The 24,603-nt window shown below is 36.4% G+C and overlaps 1 protein-coding gene across 9 annotated transcripts in view; it reads left to right on the top strand.

Annotated features, from left to right (window-relative positions):
- Positions 1–24,603, top strand: part of CEP170 (centrosomal protein 170) — a 119,874-nt gene that overhangs the window by 57,400 nt on the left and 37,871 nt on the right. For 6 of the 9 annotated variants that reach the window (XM_015591273.2, XM_006914255.3, XM_006914253.3 and 3 more), the window contains exons 8-11: positions 6,761–7,237; positions 11,765–11,928; positions 12,115–12,408; positions 23,648–23,797. In XM_015591273.2, coding sequence (XP_015446759.1) covers positions 6,761–7,237; positions 11,765–11,928; positions 12,115–12,408; positions 23,648–23,797 — 1,085 coding nt within the window. The remainder of the gene's footprint in view (positions 1–6,760; positions 7,238–11,764; positions 11,929–12,114; positions 12,409–23,647; positions 23,798–24,603) is intronic. The other 3 variants (XM_015591274.2, XM_006914257.3, XM_006914258.3) reach the window with 1 other exon arrangement.

The following is a 24,603-nucleotide window of genomic DNA, read 5'->3' as shown; positions in this document are numbered from 1 at the left end:
GGTTTCCGTGATAACAGTAGATAAGGATCCAGAACTGGAGGAATTAAATACAGGCACCAGGGAGCGGCCTGGAAAACGAAGTTGACTCTGAGTCAAGGATAGATTCCTTAAGAGCACTTCTCAATTTTCTACCTTTTACCCTAATTCTACCAGATAAATAAGACATTTTCTTAGCTGAAGAGTAAGAACACTGGTTCTTTAAATATGCTCTCATTTTACCAGGATACAAGTCTCAGAAAGCTGGCTTTATCAACTTGATTTTACAGTGCCCCAAACTGAAGTTCTCAACTTTGCAAATTTCCATCGCAGCTTCCTTGTTTCCAAGATCACAATTTTCTTCGAGCCCAAGCTCAGAAACTATTATTGAGTAAACCCTCAGATGCAAATAACAGAAATTCTTCCTGAGACTAAACAGGAAAGATATTTATTGGCTTAAATCACAGAACCTCTTCAGGATTGATTAATGCAGCATCTCAACAGAGTCATTAGCTAGCTCTCAGCCCTTGTAGCCACCGTGGCTGCATACTGGGGACTTGCCCTTCATGCTCGTATCATAGGCTGCCCGCCAGCAGCAGTCGAGGGTATATGCCGCTTTGATCACAGCAGGCAGAAAATAGCAGAGATTGCTTCTAGAAGATCCCCAGCAGTTAGGAGAAGAATTTTCCCCAAAGTTTCAACAACATCTTGCATCTCACTGGCTTGTCACAGCTTCAGGAGGAGGTCACCTGTGGATTTCTGAACTAGGCCCCGTGCAAGGCTTATGAGATGACCCTTACGCCAGTCTTGTCAACCCTGAAGCTGAGTGTGGGGTTACTTTTTCCCTAAGGCACACGAGCTGTGTCAGGGAACAGCGGTACCTGGGAACTTTGAAGTTCTTTTAGGAGGGAAGAGCAGGAAATGGATACGGGAAGGCAATTAAGAATGTCTACTTTGTTTGAAATCTTTGTGTCTTCCCTTCCGCTCATCTGTCTATATGTTACCTGCTTCTGTTGCCTTTTTTTTTCATTGAGTCATAATTGACTACTTCCTACTTCCAGTTTCAACCCTCATTCTGTTCATTTTGCACAACAAATCCAAGCTGTTCATTTTCTTTTTTTTCCCCCACACAAAACTGCAGTGGCTGTCTTTTGCCTGCCAAATAGATTTTATGTCAAGGTTCTCCGATTTTGCCCCATTTTCCTTAGAGAGCCTCATCATATTAGCAGTTTTTATCGCTTTCTCCCAACGTATTCCCACGTAAATTATACTAATTCCTGCTTGCTTTTCTCCCCAGACATGTATACACATAACATCAGGCGGTAAAAAATTCAAAATATATCTGCATGGGTATATTGCTAATGTGTTATACAGTTTGATGCAGTATTTTGTGGGTGTGACTTCTCATCTAAACTTAATTTACTTATTTCAAGGATCACATAGTATCACTGTGCACTAGAACCACCACCTAGCAGAGAGAGCGAGGAAAAAAATGTACTGATTATTAGGTGGTTAATTTAAAAAGAAAACAGCAGAATGTCACTATCGCTAAATTTGGAAAATAATTGTGATAGTGATTTTATCTGGTCATTAAAAATTGATTTCTCCCCCTCACTCACAAAATAACTTTTGAAATCTAAAGTATATAACTTCTAGAATACAATGAAGTATTATGTTTAATTTTTGTACTGGAAACAGAACTGCGATTTCTTAATAATAGCTAACGCTTCAGCGCTGCTTTCTTTATCTAGACACTTTCTAAATACCTGCATACGTTTAATCATTTAATTCTCAGAGCAATACTGAAAGAGAGTTACCGTTATTTTCCCCAGTTTATAGATAAGGAAACTGAGGTGCATAGACGTGAATTAATTACTAGGTAGCAAATAGTGCAGCTGGGATTTTAACACACGGAGCTTGGCTCTTAACCACAAGCAATTAACATTTCATCAGCCACCACACACACACACACACCCCACTCCAAAAAAGGTACACTTCACAGAATACAAAGATTTAAACAAAACTCCAAAAATTAATTGGCGTGATAAACTGACACCTCATACCTCAGCATAATAAAATAGATACCAAACTGAAGCATCCAGTAGTAATTTTATCTTTGTGAATGAAACTAAATTCTTAAATGATTATCAGCTTGTGTGGCCTGTCTCAGTGAGTGGCATTTCTGCTCAATGACAAAAGCTCATAACCTTGGGATTGTTTTTGAGTAAGAAAGAACTAAGTGATTTCCATCGCATGTTTAATAGCTTAAAGCGAGTTGTCAGATGGAGTTGAACAGCTTTATGAGAGCCTCATTTGCTTCCTGATACTAGTATAAGGGTATTGCTGTTTCAGATTTGTCATTTGTAGTTTCTTTAAATATAGGATGAGGGGAACAGTTTTTACTCATCTGAAATAATTTATGATGGCAGCAGAGACTGTAGAATCAAATTCGAAAATGTATGTTAAATGTTACTTCATTTTATCATTTTGAAATTAAGGTTTTTTAAAAACATATTTCAAATTGTGAAATACAAATGATTAGCTTGATTAATTATTTCTTCTCTAAGCATACTCTTTTGGTGAAACAAAAAGCGATTTGCTTCTTGGTTACCAATTTTTAGAATGTAAAATCTTAGTACTTAATCGTGAAAGGTGAACATTCCAGAAAGGGTAATAGAGTCCTACCTAGTGATTTTTGATGTTCCTCTCTGAGGGTCTCCGTGTGTCCAGAATCTCCTATAGACTTACCAAATAACCTGAAAACCCTAGAATTAGCTCAGTTAGCTCCATCAATTCCTCATGAAATTTTGTAAATATTTTGAGTCTTATTAAGAAGAATTAGTCTTCATTTTAGCTACAGGTAATACTCTTCTACTAAATATGGGTGTAAACATTTATTTAAGTTACAATGAAAGGCCTTTACGTGTTGCATACATTTTGAAAAGGCGTGTGCGACTCTGAGTAGATTTTTGGCTCTTTTTTATTGATTTTTAAAATCATCAAACTAAATTTGGAGACTTTCAAGTTATAATTCCTTTTAAGCAAAAGTGGTTTCTCAGTCTTTGTAATTTCAGGTACTTGAATATACTAGGTTGGATGGATGTCTTAACCAGAATGAACTTTCATACTTAGAGTCTGTGTCATCTTGAATTAGTTTAATATTTCATTTAATTTAGTACAAAAGAATGATGGGAGCATTTTTTCTAGATTTATTACAAGTTTTATACATGTATTACAAGTTTCCCTGAAAGGTCTCGCAATCATAAAATATCTCAAGAACTTAAGGATACTATCACCAGTTGCTCTGATTTAGATAAACATACTTAATTTTAACAATCAGCTATTAAAAAGTTTTACACATCTAGAATTGAGATTAATAACAATATTAGTACAAATAAAATAGTATAAAATATTAGCATATTTAGTATGTCATTTACTTTAAATATAAATTAAATAGATTTTGAAGATTAGTGAATGTTAAATTCATGAATTCGAGTATGTTCTGTCAGTGTTCTAAGAGAGAAAAGCTGTTTTATTTTTCTATATTAATTTAAACGACCCCTAATAATTTTTCTAGTAGGCCCACACTTTCCAAGGATAGTAGGCCCACACTTGATCTGTTTTTATCTTCAATAAAGTGAATTCTTCCACATAATGAATTTTTGAGATGACTGAACTTACTTTAAAAACTGACAATTTTTTTCAAAGTGTAACCATTTCTTATATTTCGTGTATTAAATGAATTACCTATATCGCTACCTTCTCGAGCAGAGAAGGCTAAATATAATTACAATTTTTACTTTATGACTCAGAATCATCCTTATGAATATTGAATGATGAATACTAAATAAACGGTATTGAACTGTGATATGCTACAGCAACGTCTGTGAGAGACTTTGAAGTAGTGTGCGTAGCCCTGTGTGCTGATGGGTCTGGACTAGTGCTTCTCTGAGCCCTGTCTCTGCTCTCGATTGTTTGTAGTCTTCTCTCTACCATTTGACTCTTGCTGCTCAGTAGTCTGTCTGACCTTAATCCTCACTCGTACACCCCCTCTAGGTTGGCCACTTGTCATCTGAGAAATAGTGAAAGGCTCTCAGGGACTTCTAGTTAGTGAAGTTCACGAATATGAGAGACTAGGCATTGTCATATGTATCTTGGGTTTTTCAGAGTTAGATTTTTGGTTTTAGTCTTTTGTTTCTCTAATTCTTCGCTGTGTTGGAGATTTGGGAGAGGAAATGAGAAACTTTTATTTGTGTGCCTACTTGGTGGCAAGGCTTTGTTCTGGGTCACTTTCACTATCTCATTTAATACATATCTCACTAAATGTGCCCAGCAATCTTAAGGATAGATATTACTATTTCCCCCATTTTACTGTGAGGAAAGTTAGAATTAAAGACGATAAAGACAGGGTTTATCTGATTTCAGATCATATCCAGGCTTTCCACTAAACCAGGCTGCCTGGTTATAATCCTCCGATCATAACAGGATGCCTTTCCACTCTCGTGCAGCTTGACAGTTTTAGATCACTGACTTCTGGATGAGGCGGGTGTTAACGTGTATAAGTCTCAGGTTTCCAGTCCTTGGAGTAGAGGGGATTTTGAAGTAGGACTAAGGGGATGATGACTTTACTGTACTAACTGGGAATTTTTCATTCACAAAGGAGGAAAAGATTTCTTTGAATGCTGAATGGCAAGTGGATGATAAATCGTACATCCCTAGCCCAGCTTTTTGTGTTTTGTGCTTCGTAGTTCAGCACATTGTTTTATATGGATACCCAGGTGGCACTATTAGAAAACGACCGCGCCTTGTCCCTAGTAACATTCTGTTATCTGAAGGATGAACAAAGCAAAAGAATGAATGAATGAATGAATGTATGTGTATATATGTTGGTAGGATAAGTTTATAAACCAGTTGTACTATATGGAATTGATCAAATACAATACCTTGTACATAAGTCAATGTAAGAAAAAATTAAAAAGAACATTTATTAATGAGTTTATATATGGGGAGTGGTTAATGCATTTTACTCTCACAGAATGCCTTCAGAGTAAACACTCAAAGTCCAAGTGGACATTTTTATTAATAAAAAAGTTAAAATGTGCAGCATAGGTGGTATAGTGGTGAGCATAGCTGCTTCCAAGAAAAAGATAAACTCTTTAATAAATTTTTAAAGTGTGATTTTAGGTTATTAAGAGTCTTGTATAACCTCTTCTTTTAAATAGCATATAAAATTTTTGCTTTGATAATATAGTTTTTCCCGATATAATTTTTTTCATTTTCAGAAGTCAGAAAAACTAAGTAGATTTTGAAAAGGATCGTTTTTACATTGAAAATTGTTTTTGTTAGGTATGGTTTACCTTGTCTGTAGGGTTTTTTTTTTGAAATGGAGCTTGATGTCTTTTATACCCTACCCACACATTTGATTACAGAAATGTTGTGCTCTCAGTCTTCTGTAGCATAAAAACAGTATCATGGTTGTTTCATATTCAGAGTACTGCCCAGAAGTCAATTATAGCCCCTGAAGAATCCCATCAAGATTTTAGATTCAAAAAGATGTTTCAAAAGAGACTAAATATTTCACATACTTAGAAAATGATTGGAAACAACTTAGTAGCCCTATATTGCCCTTTCTTCCTAATAAATTATCTGCAAATGGTTTTCCTATCAATATATTTTTAAAAGAATGTGGGGTTTTTTTTGAGCTTTAGGGAAGTATTTTTCATTTGAACTCACTCTTTACCATCTTGATAATAGCCATGGTTCTTTCACTTCCTGATAAGCAGGACATTTTAATCTCTAATATATTTTTTTGCATTCGCATTTCTAATCACAAATACATAACACATTTCAATTATCATTTCATTTCTGTGCCTCTACATATATTCTGTATAAATTGTTTATTTTTATACCTTTATATTTGTTCCAAAGTTTCTTGCTTCTTCTGCCAACTCTTGTTGTTGATCTGGGATTTATAATTTAGCTTTTCTCCAAGGATTTTGACACTTGCACGTATTCTGCTATATAGAAAAACGTACATGAATTTTCTTCTGGAATTAATGGCTGGCAACTAAATTTTCTATTTTCACCTTATTTCTTTCAACCTGCTGCTTGGATTGCAATACTGCGAGCAAACCACATGTTTTGTCTTTAACATTCTTTTATTCTTTATAAAATGTATCTTCTTGCAAAGATCACACATCAATGATATTATTTTGGTCATTCTAAAAGTAATGGTTCTGAATGTGATGGTGAAAATGGTAAGTGGAATCATTACTTCTAGATCATCACTTAAATACTGACTTCATGTTTATTTCCTCATTTGAGCACCAGTTCTCCCTTGGATCTCTACTGTGTTCATCGATATTTCAGATATTTCATCTTTCTTACTTGCTAAGGAAATTCACATTTTTTTTCTGTCACTCAAGATATCTACATGTAGATTGTACATGCATCTCCACCTACATGTAATTTCAGTTCTTTTGCATCTTGATAACTTCTAGATCCAAGTTGGAAAAACTAGTAAACCTGGCCATTCAAGGCCCATCTCTTAACTGCTTTGCTATCCTTTGTCATTGCTGCTGCTTATCTTGCATCTCCTACTAGTAACTGAATGCCATGTTTATAATCAAAATTATTTCTTCTCTCTGAGATTTGCCATTGTTTTTCATCCAGACTGTGACCTGCCTTCTGATTCTCTTGAAGCAATACAAATGGCCATTACTATACTCTCTCAAATGCTAGAAGCTCCCAAATATTTTGAATTTTCTCTTATTTTTCTCATTAGGGTGCAGCTTAGATGCCAAGCAAGTCGAGGAACAATCTGCAGCTGCAAACGAAGAAGTACTTTTTCCTTTCTGTAGGGAACCAAGTTATTTTGAAATCCCTACAAAAGAATTTCAGCAACCATCACAAATAACAGAAAGCACTATTCATGAAATCCCAACAAAAGACACACCGAGTCCCCACACAGCAGGTGCAGGGCACGCTTCATTTACCATTGAATTTGATGACAGTACCCCAGGAAAGGTAACTATTAGAGACCATGTGACAAAATTTACTTCTGAGCAGCGCCACAAGTCAAAGAAGTCTTCTCCTGGAACTCAAGACCTGCCGGGGATTCAAACGGGAATGATGGCACCAGAAAACAAAGTAGCTGACTGGCTAGCACAGAACAACCCTCCTCAGATGGTCTGGGAGAGAACGGAAGAGGATTCCAAAAGTATTAAAAGTGACGTTCCAGTTTACTTGAAAAGGTTGAAAGGTAAAGTGAATTGATCATTTCGGAACTTCCTATCTTATACTAAAGAAAATTCAGCCTTCGTGGGTGCCCAACTATGATCAGATTAGTAATCACGTGGTAGGAAGCTTCCGCTTTTCCAAGGTTTATATTTGATTTTAAAGCTCAAAAGCGAGCCATACTGCCCGCGTCCAACTTATTCAAAATAGTCTGCTTTCATTTTCTTGCCAAAACCAGAGTGGTTTTGTAAATTTAGATTTATGCCACAAAGTGTGGCTCTTCTTCCTATGGAAATAAAGACTTATTCAGTTCACCAGTGGAATTCCCTAGAAGAAAATTCTCATCATTTTCTTGATTTAAGGAAAAGATGTATTCAGTTCTATTCTTCTCCATTGTGTTGCTTCCAGTAGAATGCCGATATCTAGATTTTAAATTTTAAGCCATTTGATGATGGGCCAAAAGTTCTATTTTGGTAATATAGCCACATTGTTAATAAAGTGTTTCATACTGTTCTCAGAGGTTACTCATGAAACAAAAAATTTTATGTTAGAGATACTGGGAATCGATTTAAAATTTTTTTCAAAAGCAAGGTTATTATAAAAGTCACAATTGATTTGTAAAATAGTTTTTCTATATGCTTAGTAGTATAATATTTGGCAAAATTAGCATAATCTTTATACCTGTACATTGAGGTATTAGCTAATCAATTTTTTCCATTGGTTTTGCAAATTAAATTTACTTTAGAGTTACTAAATACAGTTTTGTGTTACTTTATTTTATTTAACAAGCTGTCTGAAGGAAGTGATTATATGTTAATCTGACCATTCTGTTACTCTACAAGGAATTAATGAGCTTTAAAAAATGCTCATTAAGGTCAGAGCCTAGATATTACTCACCTTGTATCCCTAACACTTCCCCTGGGACTGAGTATGTGGTAGGTACTCAGTAATTTGAATAAACAATGAATAACTATCAATGGCAAGACAGACCCTGGCTTAACTCTTACTTTATGCCCTGGGAATCTGATCAAGTAATGAAGAAATACCTGTTTCTGATTTTCTTCCATGGTATTTCAGCGTAGTTGAGATGGCAACACTACCTAATCCTTTGCTAGAGTCTATGACTTTATTTTAATTATAAGCAGTTGCCTGGCATATGTTCTTTGACATGTGATTGCTGTCTTTTACTTCTATATAGTATTAAATACATAGTTGAGACCTATATATGTACGTATAGGTTAAATTTTACAAATAAAAGCTACCATTTTGTAAACAGACCATCTTATGAATTGGCTAAATAATACTGATATCCTAGTATGGTATAAAAGTTAATGTAAACCTTGAAAATTTAGAAATGACATTGTCTTTTTGGAATCACTCTGAATAAATATGTAAAAAGTAAGCTAAAAGATCCTTTTAAAAACTTATTTTTAAAAAGTGCCTGTATTAAACCCTTCTTTTGTAACTTTTTTAGTCGTTATCACTATTTTCCACATTCTCTGTTATTTGTAAGCCATCATTCTCTTTTCTTAAAGAAGTCTGATCCTAAATAGAGGCATTAATGCCTACATTCATATTATACCTATACCTTAATGATTAGCTATTTGGAAACCTTATCAGAAATTATACAGTCATATCACTATCATCCTTCAAAACTGATTTATAGGCAGACATATATTCTAGTATGTTGCTGTTGCTTAGAAGCCTTCTGGATGTGCCTTCAGGCCATTGTACCAGCCATCCAGGGTAATGTCTTTGTGAATTTTACTCAGTTTGGTCCAGGATTGATCCATTTTATTTCTCCAGATATATTTACGAATAACATTTGACTTTTCCCCAAAATCAGAGCTGCCCTCATCTTATAAAGATTTTTTACACTTTAGGATATCAAAAAGATATACCTAGACTTTAAATAAATGTAATTGTAGCAGATAATAACAATTTTATAATAACTAGATTTTTAGCAACTGTTTAGATCAGTCAGAAACTTGAAAGTAGGCAAAAGAAAACAAAAACAAAAAAACTTTGCTCCTACAAAGGTAAAGTGCATGTGCTTTGGGACAGTGAGGAAAATAATGTTCACAAAGCCCCTACACTTTCACCCTTTAGGAGGGTTGCAGCTCCTTTTGGCCACAGCTACTGACTGGGTGCAGCTAACCTTCCATACAAATACTAAAACCCAGTGGCCACGCCGCTCTGAACGTGCCGACCTTGTCTGATCTCAGAAGCTAAGCAGGGTTGGGCCTGCTTAGTATTTGGATGGGAGACCACCTAGGAAGACCAGGTGCTGTAGGCATTAAAAAAAAACAAAAACAAAAAAAAAAACACTAAAAGAACTTAAGCTTATTTAGGCGTGGTTAATGACAGACAAAACAGAAAGAAACTTGGCCAGGAGGGCTTCCTAGTGATTTTTCTCTGTTGAATGAAAACAGAAGTTGCAGTTCTGATCAGGTGTCTCCCCTTGTGTGACACTGAGAAATATAAGAAGAAATAATATTTTCCAAAAATAGCTGATCTATAAATTAAAGTAGACTTTTTAATCTATAACTTAAGGAAAAGATACTGAACGGGCCTGACACCACTTGAGTGCCAAATTTTATAAGTTGGTACGAGAACTAAATTCTGTTAAAATAGTGTTTTCATGTTGTGTGTGTGTGATATGGGTTATTTGGTCTTATTATGCAGGAAATATTGGAGTTTAGTTATATCCAGCTCTTATAAACTGGATTTCTTTTCAATATGTCCAGTGCAACATTGAAATAGGTTGTAAAAGGTCATGTTTTTTGTGAGTTTATATTTGAAGTAGTAGTTTGGTTTGGTTTTGCATTCCATCTGCTATCCTTAATTACTTGAGGTACAGAGTCATTAATTAAACACATTTTTTTTTCTTTTCAGATTGCATTTTGAATAGTTACTAATTCGAAGAAAGAGTTTAGGATTTGTTGTCACCAGAAGTTTATAACTTTGCTCTCTCTCACTGTGCTGGGAGCGCACAAGCCCCCCAGGCCCCTTGTTTTCATCTCGTTAACTCCCTTTGCTTCCCTTTCCTCTTTTGCAAAATGCCGCCCTTTTGTTTGCTTGCCTTTCTTCTGAGTCTTCTCACTCCTTTTTTATACCACATTTTTACAGCCAGTCCTCTGGTGTCAAATCATTGGCACCCATTGGTAATGTCTAAATTTATTAGAAACAAGCCCATGATTATTAAAACTCACCTTTTTCCCCAGGACATAGTGTTTGTTGTCTCTTCTAGCCTGCAAGTCTTTCGGTTCTGACCATCTTATTTGATGCCACCTTATTCAGCAGGTATTCAGATTAAAATTTGTAGCCCAGGAAAAGTTAAAAATCAGATTTAGTCCCGGATGCATTGAAATACACCTGGTTCACTAGATTCATTTATAGCTTTATTCTAAAGAAGCCATCATTTAAGCCCTCATTTATGATTCGATCTAAAACGTGTATAGAATAACTCTTGACTATAATTCCATGCTATAATAATAATTATTGGATTATTTCTTCTAATGTTATTACTTAGGTAATGAGAATTATAAATCAGTGAAAAATCAAGTAATTGTCATAAAGATTTAATTTAATCCCTAATAGAACTATGAAAGGTAGTAAAAAACCTCTGTTAGAAAGCTGATGTTTCAAAATTCAAATATAATTTAACTTGACTCTATATGCTTTATGAAGAGGACAGATAGATTTTTATATAGTTATATTTAACACCATGCCATCTGCCCAGTAGATATGTAGATTTATATAGGATTTTATAGACTATGTTTTTTCATGATAGGCCTTTTAGCATGCTTTATTTACCTCTTTGAAGCCACCAGACTTTAGAGCAAAAATGCAGATTTTCAGAAATTCTCATAGTTAGAAAGACATTTATAAACAATTTTACGGTAATTGGTGGAAACTATAAACTTGCATCTTTTTATTAAAAAAGAAACATATACTATACTTATGTAGGTAGTGTCCATCATCAAAAGCTTAGATTCATCACATTTTTATGGCATTTGTATTCTTGTTTCCTGTGTAATGATAAGCATTTCAGCGAGATCACTCTTTTTTCTGGCTCTTTTCCTCTCTAATGCTAGAAACAATTTTTTTCATTTAATTTTTTTATTATGGTGACATTGGTTAACAAAATCCAGTAAGTTTCAGGCGTAGAAACAGATTTTTAATTGTTTAAATAAAATATAAAGTTTGAAGGCAGGATTAATGTCTAATAATGTGATGTTTCAAATACAGAATATCACAGATGATACAGCATTGCTTATCTGTTCGGACATTGATAAATCATTATAAAGCTAAAATTTGGAGAAAGACAATTTTATTCACTCGTTATAAAGACCTCATTGTTGGTTGATCCAATCTGAGTGTAAGCATTGCAATTGAGGGAAGTTTGCAGAGCCTGTTACTGAAAAGAACATATGACTTTGGATTGAAAATGGGAAAGGGGGCAAAACAAATAGCACTTTTGTATGTGCTTCTGATTTTCTGCATGGGATTTTTTTCCTTCTCTATTATGCGGTTTCCTTTTTGTGTCCAGGAAATAAACATGATGATGGTACACAGAGCGATTCCGAAAATGCCGGGGCTCACAGGCGCTGCAGCAAACGCGCAACTCTCGAGGAGCACTTAAGGCGCCACCATTCAGAACAGAAAAAGCTGCAGAAGGCCCAGGCTACCGAAAGGCGTCAAGACCAAGCTGTTGTAAGTCAGACCGCTTTTATGATTGCGTTCTTTGATGGAGACAGTCCCAGAAAAAGGAGGCCATGTTCTTGTACTCAGAGTGCGGGAATCTCGTGTCAGGAAACTACTTACTCAACACCACATACAAAACTTGAAAAAACAAAGTCTCCAACAGCAGATGCCAAAGTGGTTTCTTTGTCTTTACAGACTAGCTCTGCGCATCACAGAGGGGGGCATGGTGTTCCACATGGGAAATTGTTAAAACAGAAATCAGAGGAGCCATCGGTGTCAATTCCCTTCCTCCAAACCGCATTATTAAGAAGTTCAGGGAGTCTCGGGCACAGACCGAGCCAGGAGATGGATAAATTGTTAAAAAATCAAGCTACTTCTGCCACTTCTGAAAAGGATAATGATGATGACCAAAGTGACAAGGGTACTTATACCGTTGAGTTAGAGAATCCCAACAGTGAGGAAGTGGAAGCAAGAAAAATGATTGACAAGGTAAATAATTGAAATTGGGGTATGATGTTAGTTTTTGTGTGGTGTATTTGACTGTTGGAAATTGTTGCAGAGTCAGCATGAAATGTGCTTCTGCAGTCAGTGGTATTAAACTTTAGGGTTTTGTTAGGGAACTGCAAGGCTAAGAAGAAGACCAAATGCTTTCCGATTTTATTCTGCTTATAGTCTGTATTTGCCCAAATTTCATAGGTAAAGTTTGGTACATTTAAACCGTTTGGACCTTTTTAAGTTGTATAAATTTAAGATAGGATTTTTAAATAGTATACTTTGGCCATTCTTACTTTGCATTTATTTAAAAACTTAAAAAAAAAAACCTGATTTCTATGACTCTGTCAATATAGGCATAATTGTTAGCTGGTAATTATAGTAAACCACAGGTTTCCTGCCTACTAATTTCATGTTGGGAACAGATGAAAATACACGTTTTAATCAATTTTGTTCTTTTTTTAATTCTCTTTTTAAAATTTTTATTCACTGCCATCTTCGGTGATAGAAAAGAAGTATATGAAAACAAAATCAGTTTGTTTATAATATTTTGAGTTTAACCATCATGCCGAGTGAGGCATGATGCTTATTTACATTTCAGATTTGTTCTTTGATGTAATGCGTTAATGTGTATACTGATTATTGTATGGTTTAAAAAATGATGTTCCTCGTTTTTGCTCATGGTAATGGAAAGTTGACTTTAGAATCAGCTGTTTATTTTACCCCCTGGAGGAGAGAAGCCTAAGTCCGGCTAAGCGCTGATCTCTTAAGTTCTTGTTACTCAGTGTGTGAGCCACATGAGCATCACTTGAGAGCTTGTTAGAAATGGACTCTCAGGCCCACGCTGAACACACTGAATCGGAATCTGCTTTAAAAGCAGAGTCTCCGGGTGATTTTGTTTGACATGTGAGGTGCACTAGTTAAATGATGAGTTTACAGAGTGGTCTTTCAGGGAGGAGATAAGACAACCCTTTGGGATGCAGAACGATTATTAGAACTTATGTTTATTTTTAACTTCATAGTTTTTATTTCCATTTTGGAGTGTGTTCTATAATGCACACAATCTATTATTGTATTGCCATACATATGTAATTTCTAAACATGCAGTCATTGAGCACGTGTTAAAATTTTTTTACTTTCAAGGTATGCAGCTCCAAAGTTTTGAGGCTTGTTAGTCTAAGAAATAGATGTTATGTGATCAATGTTACGATAGTTGTTAATAAGAAAAGGAGAGCAGGTGAGAAACAGATTGAAAAACGTGAGTTTTCCGATTATATTAGAGGAAGTCTAAAGACACAGTGTTAGCATAAAAAAAGACTCAGTAAAAAATAAAAGGTTTTGAAAAACAGAATGGCGAGAAGTTTTGACATGAATTTTATCCTCTTATACCTTCATTTGGATTATAGATATTTATAGTGATAGATATTTTCTCTATTAAAATATTCTTTTACAGTGAGAGATTATATTATGGTATTTAAGAACATGAACACTTGTAGGCAGACAGATCTGGCATCAGGTTAAACTGCATTCACTAGATATGTGCCCTTGGGAAAACTAATCTCTTTAAGTCTCTATATCTTTTTGCTCTGAAATGGAAGCAATTTCACTAGGTTATGAGAAGAATTCAATAAAGTATATAGAATGCTTATCACAATGCCTGTCTTATAATAAGAAGTCTGTAAATGTTAGCTGCGTTATTACCCTTATCAGGAGTTTCTACTGCGGATCTCTACACAGGGCACTAATAAATCCTAGGAAGTTCTTTCAGCCCTGAAAGGGTCAAATCTGCAGCCTAGTGGAAGTTCCAGCTTAGCCAGACAGCAGAAAGCTGAGCAAGGAGTCACCACTGGAGATGAGACTCTGTAGGCAACTGCTGGACAGAGAGAGTGATGTCCACCTGCTGTCTGTAATTATTAAAAGCATCTCGTTTTTCATTCTCAAAAAGAGTCCCAGTTTCAATGACAAATTATATGGTCACACTATGGATAACAGACAAGATTTAAAACAGGATTCATCTAAGGGAGTAATGGCAGTATGTGACTCAGTAGTTAATCCAGAGTCATCCTCAGTTTGTATAAACCAGAAAACAAAGCTGAAACCATAACTATAGGGAAAACCAAGAGTCTCTACATTATCTCGTGAATACCAAAGAAAAGCCGACACTCTGCTAGCTGCGGCTAGAGCTAGAAGGCGAGTTCGGGCCAACTAGAGTCAGGCTCTGGGGAAACAAAAGCAAGGAAGCAGGAATCGAATGTCTGAAGACAATGAAGTAGCCTGTGGGTGTGGGAACAGAAAAGCAAGAATAGCCAGAACTGAGGCAGAAGGACTTTGGGAGGAGTAAATATAGGCATCACATCCGATGGCTGGGCGACTCAGTAAAAGCCATCCGCTTTCTTGCTTTTAAAGTTAGGGCATGTGGGACGGACCTTGGGGCCATCAGCTCTGTGCATCTGAATTTAATTGTTGTTTAGTTCTGAAAACTTTTGTGTGGTTTATTTCCTTTTTCAATCTGTCATGTGAGCACTGGTTTATTTTCATCGATTTATTCATTTAGCAACCTTTACTCAGCATCAACTATGTGCCAGGCTCTGTGTTAGGCGGGAGACATTCAAATTGAAAAGACAGAGTTCTTCCCTTCAAGAAATGATTATGTAGAGAGGGCTGGAACTACACAAGTAAAAACATAGTAATAAAAATTGTATGATGAACATTTTGATAGACATAAACCGTTGGAGGAGGGGTCCCAGTAGCTTCCAAGAGACCTTAGGTTCCATATCCCTTCCTCAGAGAGGTCTTTAGCTGTGCAATTTCAAGAAACTTCTAGTCACTGTCATATTGGCTTGTGTTTATTCAGTTCTCCCTCCACCATGACACACACACACACACAGGATTGTAAACTTCATGACTGCTAGTGCCTGGCATTTTATATATTCTCTATAAAAATTGAATTTAATTGCCAACTGAGCTCATTTTGAAAGAAGTGGAATTAACCCCTCGCAGGCAGGGTAAGGTAGGGTTCTCGGCGTGGAGCTCTGTGTTCGGATGCATGGGAGGGCGGAGGGCTTGTTCAGAGGACCACTGTGACTTTTAGGAAGATGAGATTGTCTAGCTAAGGCCTTTTTGTATCATACTAAGGACTCTAGATTTTTTACTGCTGAAGGCAGTGGGGAGTCATTGAAAACTTTTAAGTAGGGCAGTGATGATCTAATCACTGTCAGAAGCGTGAAGAATGAATTGAAAATCGGAAAGGCCAGAAGCAGAGAAGGCAATTAAAAAGCTGCTGTGACATGTCCAACAGTCAGTTGAATGTAAATGTCTAGATCTTAGATAAGAGGTCTGGGCTAAAATACTAATTTGAGAATTATTAGAGAGTAGCTGAATGCAAAATATCAAATGAGTTCACCTCATTTGAAAGGATATATAGATTGAGAGGAGACAAAGTATGAAATTCTTAGCAACACCAGCACTAGGAGACAAAAGAATAAGAGTGAACAAAAGAGGCCAAAAAGGCTCAGCTGAGTAAGAGAAAACCAAGAGAAAATAAGATCTTGGAACCAAGCACAGAATCAAAAAGAAGTGAGTAAGCCACAGAATCACATGATACACTGATGTCGTTTGATAAGTACTGAATGCCTTTTTAGTCTTTCCTCAAAATACATTGTATTCCAGGGCCCAGAGAAAATAAGCAAAACATATTTGCATCTTAACGTGGAAGAAGTTGCATACAGTTAAAATAGGACCTCTTTAGACAGGTCACCAAGTTGAAATGTCATATCTTGGTTGTAGTTAAAAGGTAGCGAGAGGTTCCTTCCCCAGCCCCCAGTTAAGGGGCTACAACATTTGGTTTTATTTTTGTGATGCGTGTTTGTCAGTAGGTGATCTTATTTTATGCATCGTCTCAAAATTTACTTCTTACACAACATTAACTTCATAAATGCCTATTACTTGTAAAGATCTCGTAAGTTTTACATCTAAGCTTACATGGAGATGCACTATAGTAAGTGCTGTTGACTGCCTGAGTTAAAGGTAATTCTCTTCCACGATAATGATACTCTCCCCCCGCCCTCGCTCCTTGGACGTCCCTGTTATACCTGGGAACCCATCATAGTACCAAGAGTACCGGTTTCTTCTCCCCGCTTCTGCATCAGGACAGACACTGCTGAGGGAAGAGGAGGACGTTGTCAGGGCTACCACCGGCCTTCCAGAGATGAGAAAAACGTGTGGTGAGAACAGAACGCTAAACAGTACACGAACAAGAAAATAATTGGTCATCGTACAGGACTTACGGCTCTATTTTTTGAAAAAAAAAAAAAGTATTTCTCCATTCCATAAATTTCATACCATAGACCATTTCTGCCAGATAGTTTTCCTTTCCTGAGCTTCAGTTCCTTTCCGTTGTGGCAGCGTATTTCCCTCAAAATGCCTCTTACTGGCATACTCTTCTCTCATGGGGCCTTGTTATCCAGCAGTGCTGGTTCTGTAGGCAACAGGTGGTAAGAAACGATCCCGGTCCAGGAGAACTATATAACAAGAGTAGGAACACACAATGAAGAACGTCTGCAGCGATGAGTCAGACAGGCCCGAAGAAAGTCAGTGCCAGGAACCTGGATCCGTTTTTATGGGATATTCCAAAGCCTGAAGTTCACAGTGAAGTTTCAGATCGGATCCAAGCCAGAGCCAGGGGAACCATGATAAACCAGAGGCAGAATCTAGGTAGACAGTGCCAGGCAGAGCACAGGAGGGTGGCATGTCTGAAGCGTACTCAGACGTAAAATCAGGCGTGTGAGAGCTGAAGGAGTTGGAGGGTCAGATAAGCAAGCGCCTTGAGCAGTCAGAGAAGGCCTGATGACAGGCAGCATTTTGACTTGGACTTAACACTTTTTCTACTTCCTGCCAGTCCAGAAACAATCCAAGTTAATAGGCAAATAGTGGTTCTGAAAAGGTAAATTCTGACAGCTTGATTTTTTTTTTTTTTTTAATACTAATCTTTTTTTCTTGTCCCCTACTCACTGGACAATTTCTAAAAAGTTTTTATCTGGAGAATTTACTTCCGGTCACTCCGATTGATGCTCCTCTCCCCTTCTTAGCACAACAGAGTCCTTCCTGGGTGCAGGAAACCCCTGCTGTGTTAATTCCCAAAGCTTCACAAGGTAACTCTCACCTTGATTCAGTCAGAAGCTAACGTGTAATAGGTTTGCCCCGTTCTCCTCTATTATTATGTGAGACCTTATTTATTTTCCTGCTTAGGGGGCTCTCCACTTACCGTGCCCTCAGTCCAGTAAGCTCTTGTGTGTTCTGCGAGCCCAGCTCCTTCTCAAGCCTCCTGTGTGCAGCGTCCCCAGCATTCACCTTTCATATCTCCATCGTATTGCCATGTTTTATTTTCTTTATAGAACTCACTGCTAGCTAGTTTATTTTCTGTTTGTCTTTTCTAGAATAATCTGATTTGTCTCGATCACTTCTGTATTTCTTGTGCCTACAACAGTGCCCGGCATGTAGTAGACACTCGTTGTCTTTGAATGATTGAGAAGAAACATTTATGACATGCTTTTTCATATTTGTCAATTTTTGTATGTGGCTAGCTATATATTAACTAATTTATTTTGATGAATTTATACATGGATCAAATCCAATCGGGCTTCCACAAACAGGTTTTCCTTTTATTTTTATGTTATGAAACTAGTTTATATCTTGATCCTAAGGTAACTTTTAAAATATATAATTTAAAACCTTGTATAGCTTAGCTTTATAAAAGTAAATATGAAAACTACAAAAGAATATAATTATGTCAGAAAAAGTATGTAAGTCTCAGGGGAATTGCCTTGATTAGTAAAAGACCAGCGATACCATTGAGTTTCTAGCAGAACTTTACTCATGACTTAGCACCTAAAAATCTTCTTGGCAAGAAAAAGGTAAGATGGTCGTTGCTGAGCAGCCAAATTTTAGGAACGAAAGCAGGGAATGTATGACAAAGAAATGAGCCATAAAGAGGAGAAGATTTGGACATTTTAACTATAGAAACATTAGATTAGATTTGAGCATAATTCGAAGATACGAAAGAAGGGTCTAATAGCAAAAGAATGCTCAACAGTGATGGAAAGGAAGAGATGGTGGATATAATGCTCGTAAGGAATGGGAAGAACCGAGGCCACGGGATAGGTTCAGGGAGAGGGCAAACGTTTGAAAGCATGCGTTTACCCAGAGAGAGGGTAAAAGGAAGAAGATAAAGCCAGGTGGTGCCTTTTTTAAAAAAATTGAGGCAAAATTCACATAACATTCACCATTTTAGCCGCTTAAAGTGTACAATTCAATGGCTTTTAGTACATTCATGAAGTTGTGCAACTATCAGCACTGTCTAATTCCAGGGCATTTTAATCACCCCCGAAGGAATCCCAGACCCATATGGAGTCCCTTCCCATCCCCCCTCCCTCAGCCCCTGGCAACCACTAGTCTACTTTCTGTGTCTACGAATTTGCTTTTTCTGAATATTTCATATAAATAGAATCATGCAATATGTGGCCTTTTGTGACCAGCTTCTTTGACTTAGATAACATTTTCAAGGTTCACCCATGACGCAGCATGTATTAGTACCTCATGCCTTTTTTATGACTGAATAACATACCATTGTGTGGATATAGCACGTTTCATTTATTCACTCCTCCATTGAGCTATTTCCACCTTTTGGCTATTGTGAATAATGCCGCTGTAAGCATTTGTATACCATGCTAAATTATAAAATGTCTCTCCTACCTCCATCCTGAGCTCTTTTTTCTAACAATTTTGTCTAAATTTTACATTTAAAAGTTGATTACAAATATGTTATAAAAATTCTGTGTTAAACATTTACAGCTTTTTATACCACTGAATTTTAAGAGACTCTTTTAAAATTAATTTTAGAATTTCAAGTAAAGTTATATGTTCAAAAACATTCTCCTCTATCAAGTCAGCCTGATTCTGTTTCCTGACGTTAACGGCTAGAATCCTGCACAGTTCTTAATTACGTGTCAGGCGGTTTTTGTCTGCTGTGAGAACCTCTGCTGTCGATTCTAACTGGTAGAGACCCCGCTTTCCTTCCCTGGGGCATCCGTGCTCACTGAGGAAGATGTACTGTGCTGAGGATGAAACATCTTTACTTAGACGCTTTGATACAATCGATATACCAACGCAGTATCCTTCAGTTGTTTTAAAATAAGGCCACAAAAGCTTCGTATTTAACCTACCATTAGGTTTCTCGTTCCTGCGGAAAGATGATTTCTGAATTTCAACTGATTTGGAAATTTTTTTAACTCATAAATTAAGGACTGTTGCTACTGAATTACCATTTTGCTCTACATTTGTGTCGCTGTGTCTGTATACCTAAGTCCTCCCCGTCCCCCGCTATACTCTCTGCTTCCTGTTGCAGTAAGCACTCCCCCTGTATGTGACCTTACCAAATGTAATTTAACCTCTCTTTTCAAGTATTCAGTAGGTACCAAAGTTTCCCCCGTGAGAGCTGACCCTGTATTCTTTGGTTTGACGTAATTCCATTATTCCCTCCTCCCCAACCCTCCAATTTCAGAATTAGAAACTGAGGGCATTTTCTGTACAGTCTGAGCTTTTAAATAATAATGACCGTGATGATAATATGCTAGTGACAAAAACGAAGTCCAAGTTTCATAAACTTGGTTTATATTGTACATACTAGTTCTTTATCATCTGAAAAATGTTTAGTTGTTGTTTTTTTTTTTTTTTTAACTAAAATCTAAAAGTATAGTCTGGTTCTTATAGAAGTTGTGTTTTAACTACAGAGTACTCCTGCATGGTTCAGATGACAGTCTCTCTTTTTTCTTTTTTATAAGCTCCCATATTAGACCTAAGCTCAAGAGCAAGGACTAAGTCACATAAAACCATCCCTCGGTATCTGCAGGGAATTGGTTCCAGGACCCTTCGCAGATACCAAAATCTGAAGATGCTCAAGTCCCTTATGTAAATGGCATAGTATTTGCATGTAACCTTCACACATCCTCCCATGTACTTTAAATCATTTCTAGATTACGTATACTACCTGATGCAATGTAAATGCTATATAATCATTGCTATACTGTATTGTTGGAGTAATAACAAGAAAGTCTATGTGTTCAATACATGCAACCATCGTATACCTGACTACATAGTACAGGTTGGCAATATAACAACTTCTGTTTTTGTTTTTTTTTTACCATTTTCAATCCGTGGTTGGTTGACTACATATTTTTAAATCCTCTGTGATGGCTAGCACTGTAACCTACAAATAGTGTCATAACTGATTAACAGGTGGTTAAAATTGTTTCGAGTAACCACTGAGATAATAGATGCAGAATTCCAAGGTGAGATGCCAGATGTCACGTGCACATGTTCCAAGGAAAAGACTGAGAACATGGTCCATGATTCTTGGAGTGGGGCGAGGAGGGAGGTGCTCTCTTCCTACTCTAAACCTAGAGGCCGTGGTAGGGGTCACAGGTCACTCTCGAAAGTAGAGACACATCTCCCTGGATCAAGGGAGCTGTAGGAGAGAGCACACGAAAGGCACCCCATACCCCTAAGATGAGCCTGCCAGGCCCAGAGAGTTCAGATGGTACGAGTTCCTATTCCCGTGCCACTCCTCCTCCTTGCTCCCACCTTGGAGTAGAGGGTTCTATTACAGAGGAAGCATAAAAATTAGATGGCATCTGATCGCCCTCTCTTCTCCACTATAGAATTCTAGTCTAAAAAAGCCCCTAGCTGAGTGAAAAACCCAGATTTTGTACTATATCAAATTGGGGAGTTGACGGTGCCCGGGTCAAAGTGGGAGGAGGAATAGATCGTGAGCCAGGGTTGGCGTCCTCATTTGGGACACCTCTGACCCATCTAGGGGGAGAGGTGGCAGACAGGTGGGCAGCTGTCTATTGCTAGAAATTGGAGCGAGGCCTCGGATGTGGGTGAAGTCAGTGAGAGACCAAATCTAGAATTAAAAGATGAGAAAATCTAGCAAACTTGGTCTTTGCTTTGAGCAGCTCTCAAGTTCTGTCCAACTATTAGGTTGTATGTCAGATTATGTGTACTTTTTTATTTTTTTATTTTTTGTACTTTTTTTAAATGTGAAAAGTATACCTCTAAAATATACGAACAGTATAAACTACATGTATCCTCCTTGTTTTCACATGAAAGTTATCACAAATGGATGTTTTTGTACCTAGACACAAAAATGATGATAATGGATTTCAAAGTGCACTAGTCATTGTTATCATTCGTTTTTCAAAGCACTATCAACAATATAGGGATGAACTTGGAAGGCTCCTTTTTCCATGCATTGGTTCTTCAGGCTCTATCACTTATTTGGATAATAAATAATTGCTTCTTCTCTGACAGACACATGCGTGGCTATCGCTCATGCTTTAAAAGGGACCTGTAGACTGTCACCTGACTCCTCTTTCTGTACTGCATCTGGGAGCATTAATTACTTCTCTGTGTGTGTGTCTTTGGTTATCACTTCAAAATAGTGTCAGAAGTGCTTTGGAGAGACTTAGTATATTTTATTTGAAACTGCTGGTACTTAGATGTTTGAGGACATTGCGTTTGGAAGTCCATTTCGAGTATGGATTAGAATTAAAATCCCCAAATCAGAAAATCACTTAAGGTAATTTGTAAATTAACGTATCAACAAGAAGCAACGTGCAAGTAATCATCACATGTGGTTATTTTTATCTTTTACTTCCAAACTTGAGGTCGATGTTTTTCTAGTAGTAATGTTAAAAATAAGGAGATAAACTTCAGTAAATGAAGAGTTCAATGACTTGAGTTAGAAAATCTTTAATTTTATTTTAAGACAGTCACAAATAACTTGAGTAGCTCTAATTTGCCTTCTATATAAGTGGGGTTAAAGGCAGAGCACGTAGGAACACGTACTCAGTATTTTTTATTTCTCATTATTGTTAAATTTGCTAATTCTAATGTTTAGCAAAATGATGCAGGTTTGTTTTCCTTCTGTACACTGTACTTCCATGTATTATTAAAATTTATATTTGACTTAAAGTTTATATATACTTTGCTCTTAAAAAATAATTTGAATACTGGATGATGATGGTTCAAGAGACTATTAAATCATAATTCTTGAAAACTATAGTTATATTTGAATTAAATGTTAAGTAATAAGGCCATCTAGTGGTAAAACTCCCAAATTTTAGTTATTTTGAAAATCTGCTATCTGCCTTACTAAACGTGGACTTCAGAATTTATTAGATAGATGTATTTTCATTAAAACGTTTTCTAGAAAGTACTCAAAACAAAGGTAGTTTTCCCTTTTTGTAGAAAACAAATTCTCTTTGTTTATGCTCTAAAGCTCCTTTCTACACAGTGCTAATTCAACCATGTAACATTTTTCTCGATTGTAATAATTAGAGCCACAACTAATACCTGTAAATAATAAGCATTGGGAACAAAGTAGACTCTGGAATGTTAAAGTTTATGGAGTTAGAACCTTTCTCCAGTCTCTTCAGCAAAATCGGGGCTTATTATGAGCCAAGAAATGAGTAAGACTCAGGTCCTGGCTATAAAAACACAAGGCTGCCGGTCTGTGCATTTAGAATATTTCGAAAGTGTTGATCATAGACAATCTGCTTATTCAAAATGCTGATCTGTGTGAGTAGACCCAGAAATCTGCTCTGCATTTCAAACAAAGGCCTTTGAGTGGTTTTTAGGCAAATACAATCTAAGAATTATGTTATACCCTATACAAAAAAATCATACAATAAAATCTGTTATTTGGGAACTTAGAAAATTACATGTATAAATGTAATTCATATGTAAATGTTAAACATTTGTTAGGGAAGGAACACATAAAATCAGTCCTATGTTTATAGTTTTCCATCATGCTTCTTAAGAATAACAGAGCAGAGACAAGCTGAAAACAAGCTGAAGTGCTGCTGTTTTTTTAACTCTGCATCATCACAATGCTTAATATTATTAACACCTTTTAACAAATGAAATGTAATATCCTGAATATTTCTTATTTAGTATCAAACAGTACTTTTGCTCAATATTAAGAAAGGATAGTTACATTTACATAAGCTGCCACTGCCCTGTGTTCCTCTTCAGCTCTCATGCTATTTGAATGTTTTCTCTCATTATCGAAATTACCTATTGAAATTAACTTAGAATATCTCTATTTGCCTTTGAAGTTATTGACAGTATTCTCATATTAATCTGACTTTTCATTTATAAAATGATTTTCTCCTCCTAGGTGTTTGGAGTAGATGACAATCAGGATTATAATAGGCCTATTATCAATGAAAAGCATAAAGATCTGATAAAAGATTGGGCTCTCAGTTCTGCTACGGTAGTAATGGAAGAAAGGAAGCCACTGAGTACACCTGGGTTTCACAACTCAGAGGTATACCTCTCTCCCTCGTACTTGACTTTGTATATGCATAAGATGTAAATTTTTTATTGTTTGTAATTAAGTTGTTGATATGACTCCTGTATAGTTCTTCTAAAAACTAAATTCTCACAAATTATTAGTTTCTAATGAAAGCCTAAAGTAGTTTTTATAGTAATTCCATTTCAGTTTTTTATTACGTTCTTTTAAATTAATAGTTTTTTGTCAGTGAGGGAAAATGTTAACGTTCAGTAAGCAGTTAATGAGCTATGTGCTCGCTGCTCTGGTTGGCACATAACAAAAAATATACACAACTGATCCTTTCTAGGAGGTCAGGTATTTGGAATGAAAAGACCTATCATACCAGGAAACATATGCAAGTTAGTACCAGATAGATAGAACTTATCAACCTGAGTAAGTGGCAGTACAGCCAAGGATGTAATTAGAATAACGTGAGATAATCAAGGATGGCTTGGTTAAGATAGTTGTAGAGTCGGTATGGTATGGCAGAGCTAGAAAGACCAGAGCTGCCATATCTAACAGAGGGCCTTTGACTCAGTCCCCTCCCCTCCCTTATCTTCAGTTTTCTCCTCTCCCTCTATAAATGGTATTTTTATTAAGACCCATTTACAGGGAGTTTAATAAAGTATATAAAGCACCCAGCACAGTAATTATCTGAGATTTATGTACTTAACAAATGATAATTTCCTTATTGGAAATTATCTTAGTATTTCATTTCACACTGGTGTGTCAAAAAGAAATCTAAAAAATGCATGTAATTTTTTATTTTTAATTATAATTTTATATTTTAATTATAATTT

Source organism: Pteropus alecto, unplaced genomic scaffold (assembly GCF_000325575.1).
Source record: "Pteropus alecto unplaced genomic scaffold, ASM32557v1 scaffold115, whole genome shotgun sequence".
NCBI classification, from domain to species: Eukaryota; Metazoa; Chordata; class Mammalia; order Chiroptera; family Pteropodidae; genus Pteropus; species Pteropus alecto.
This window is presented reverse-complemented; position numbering and strand designations above follow the sequence as displayed.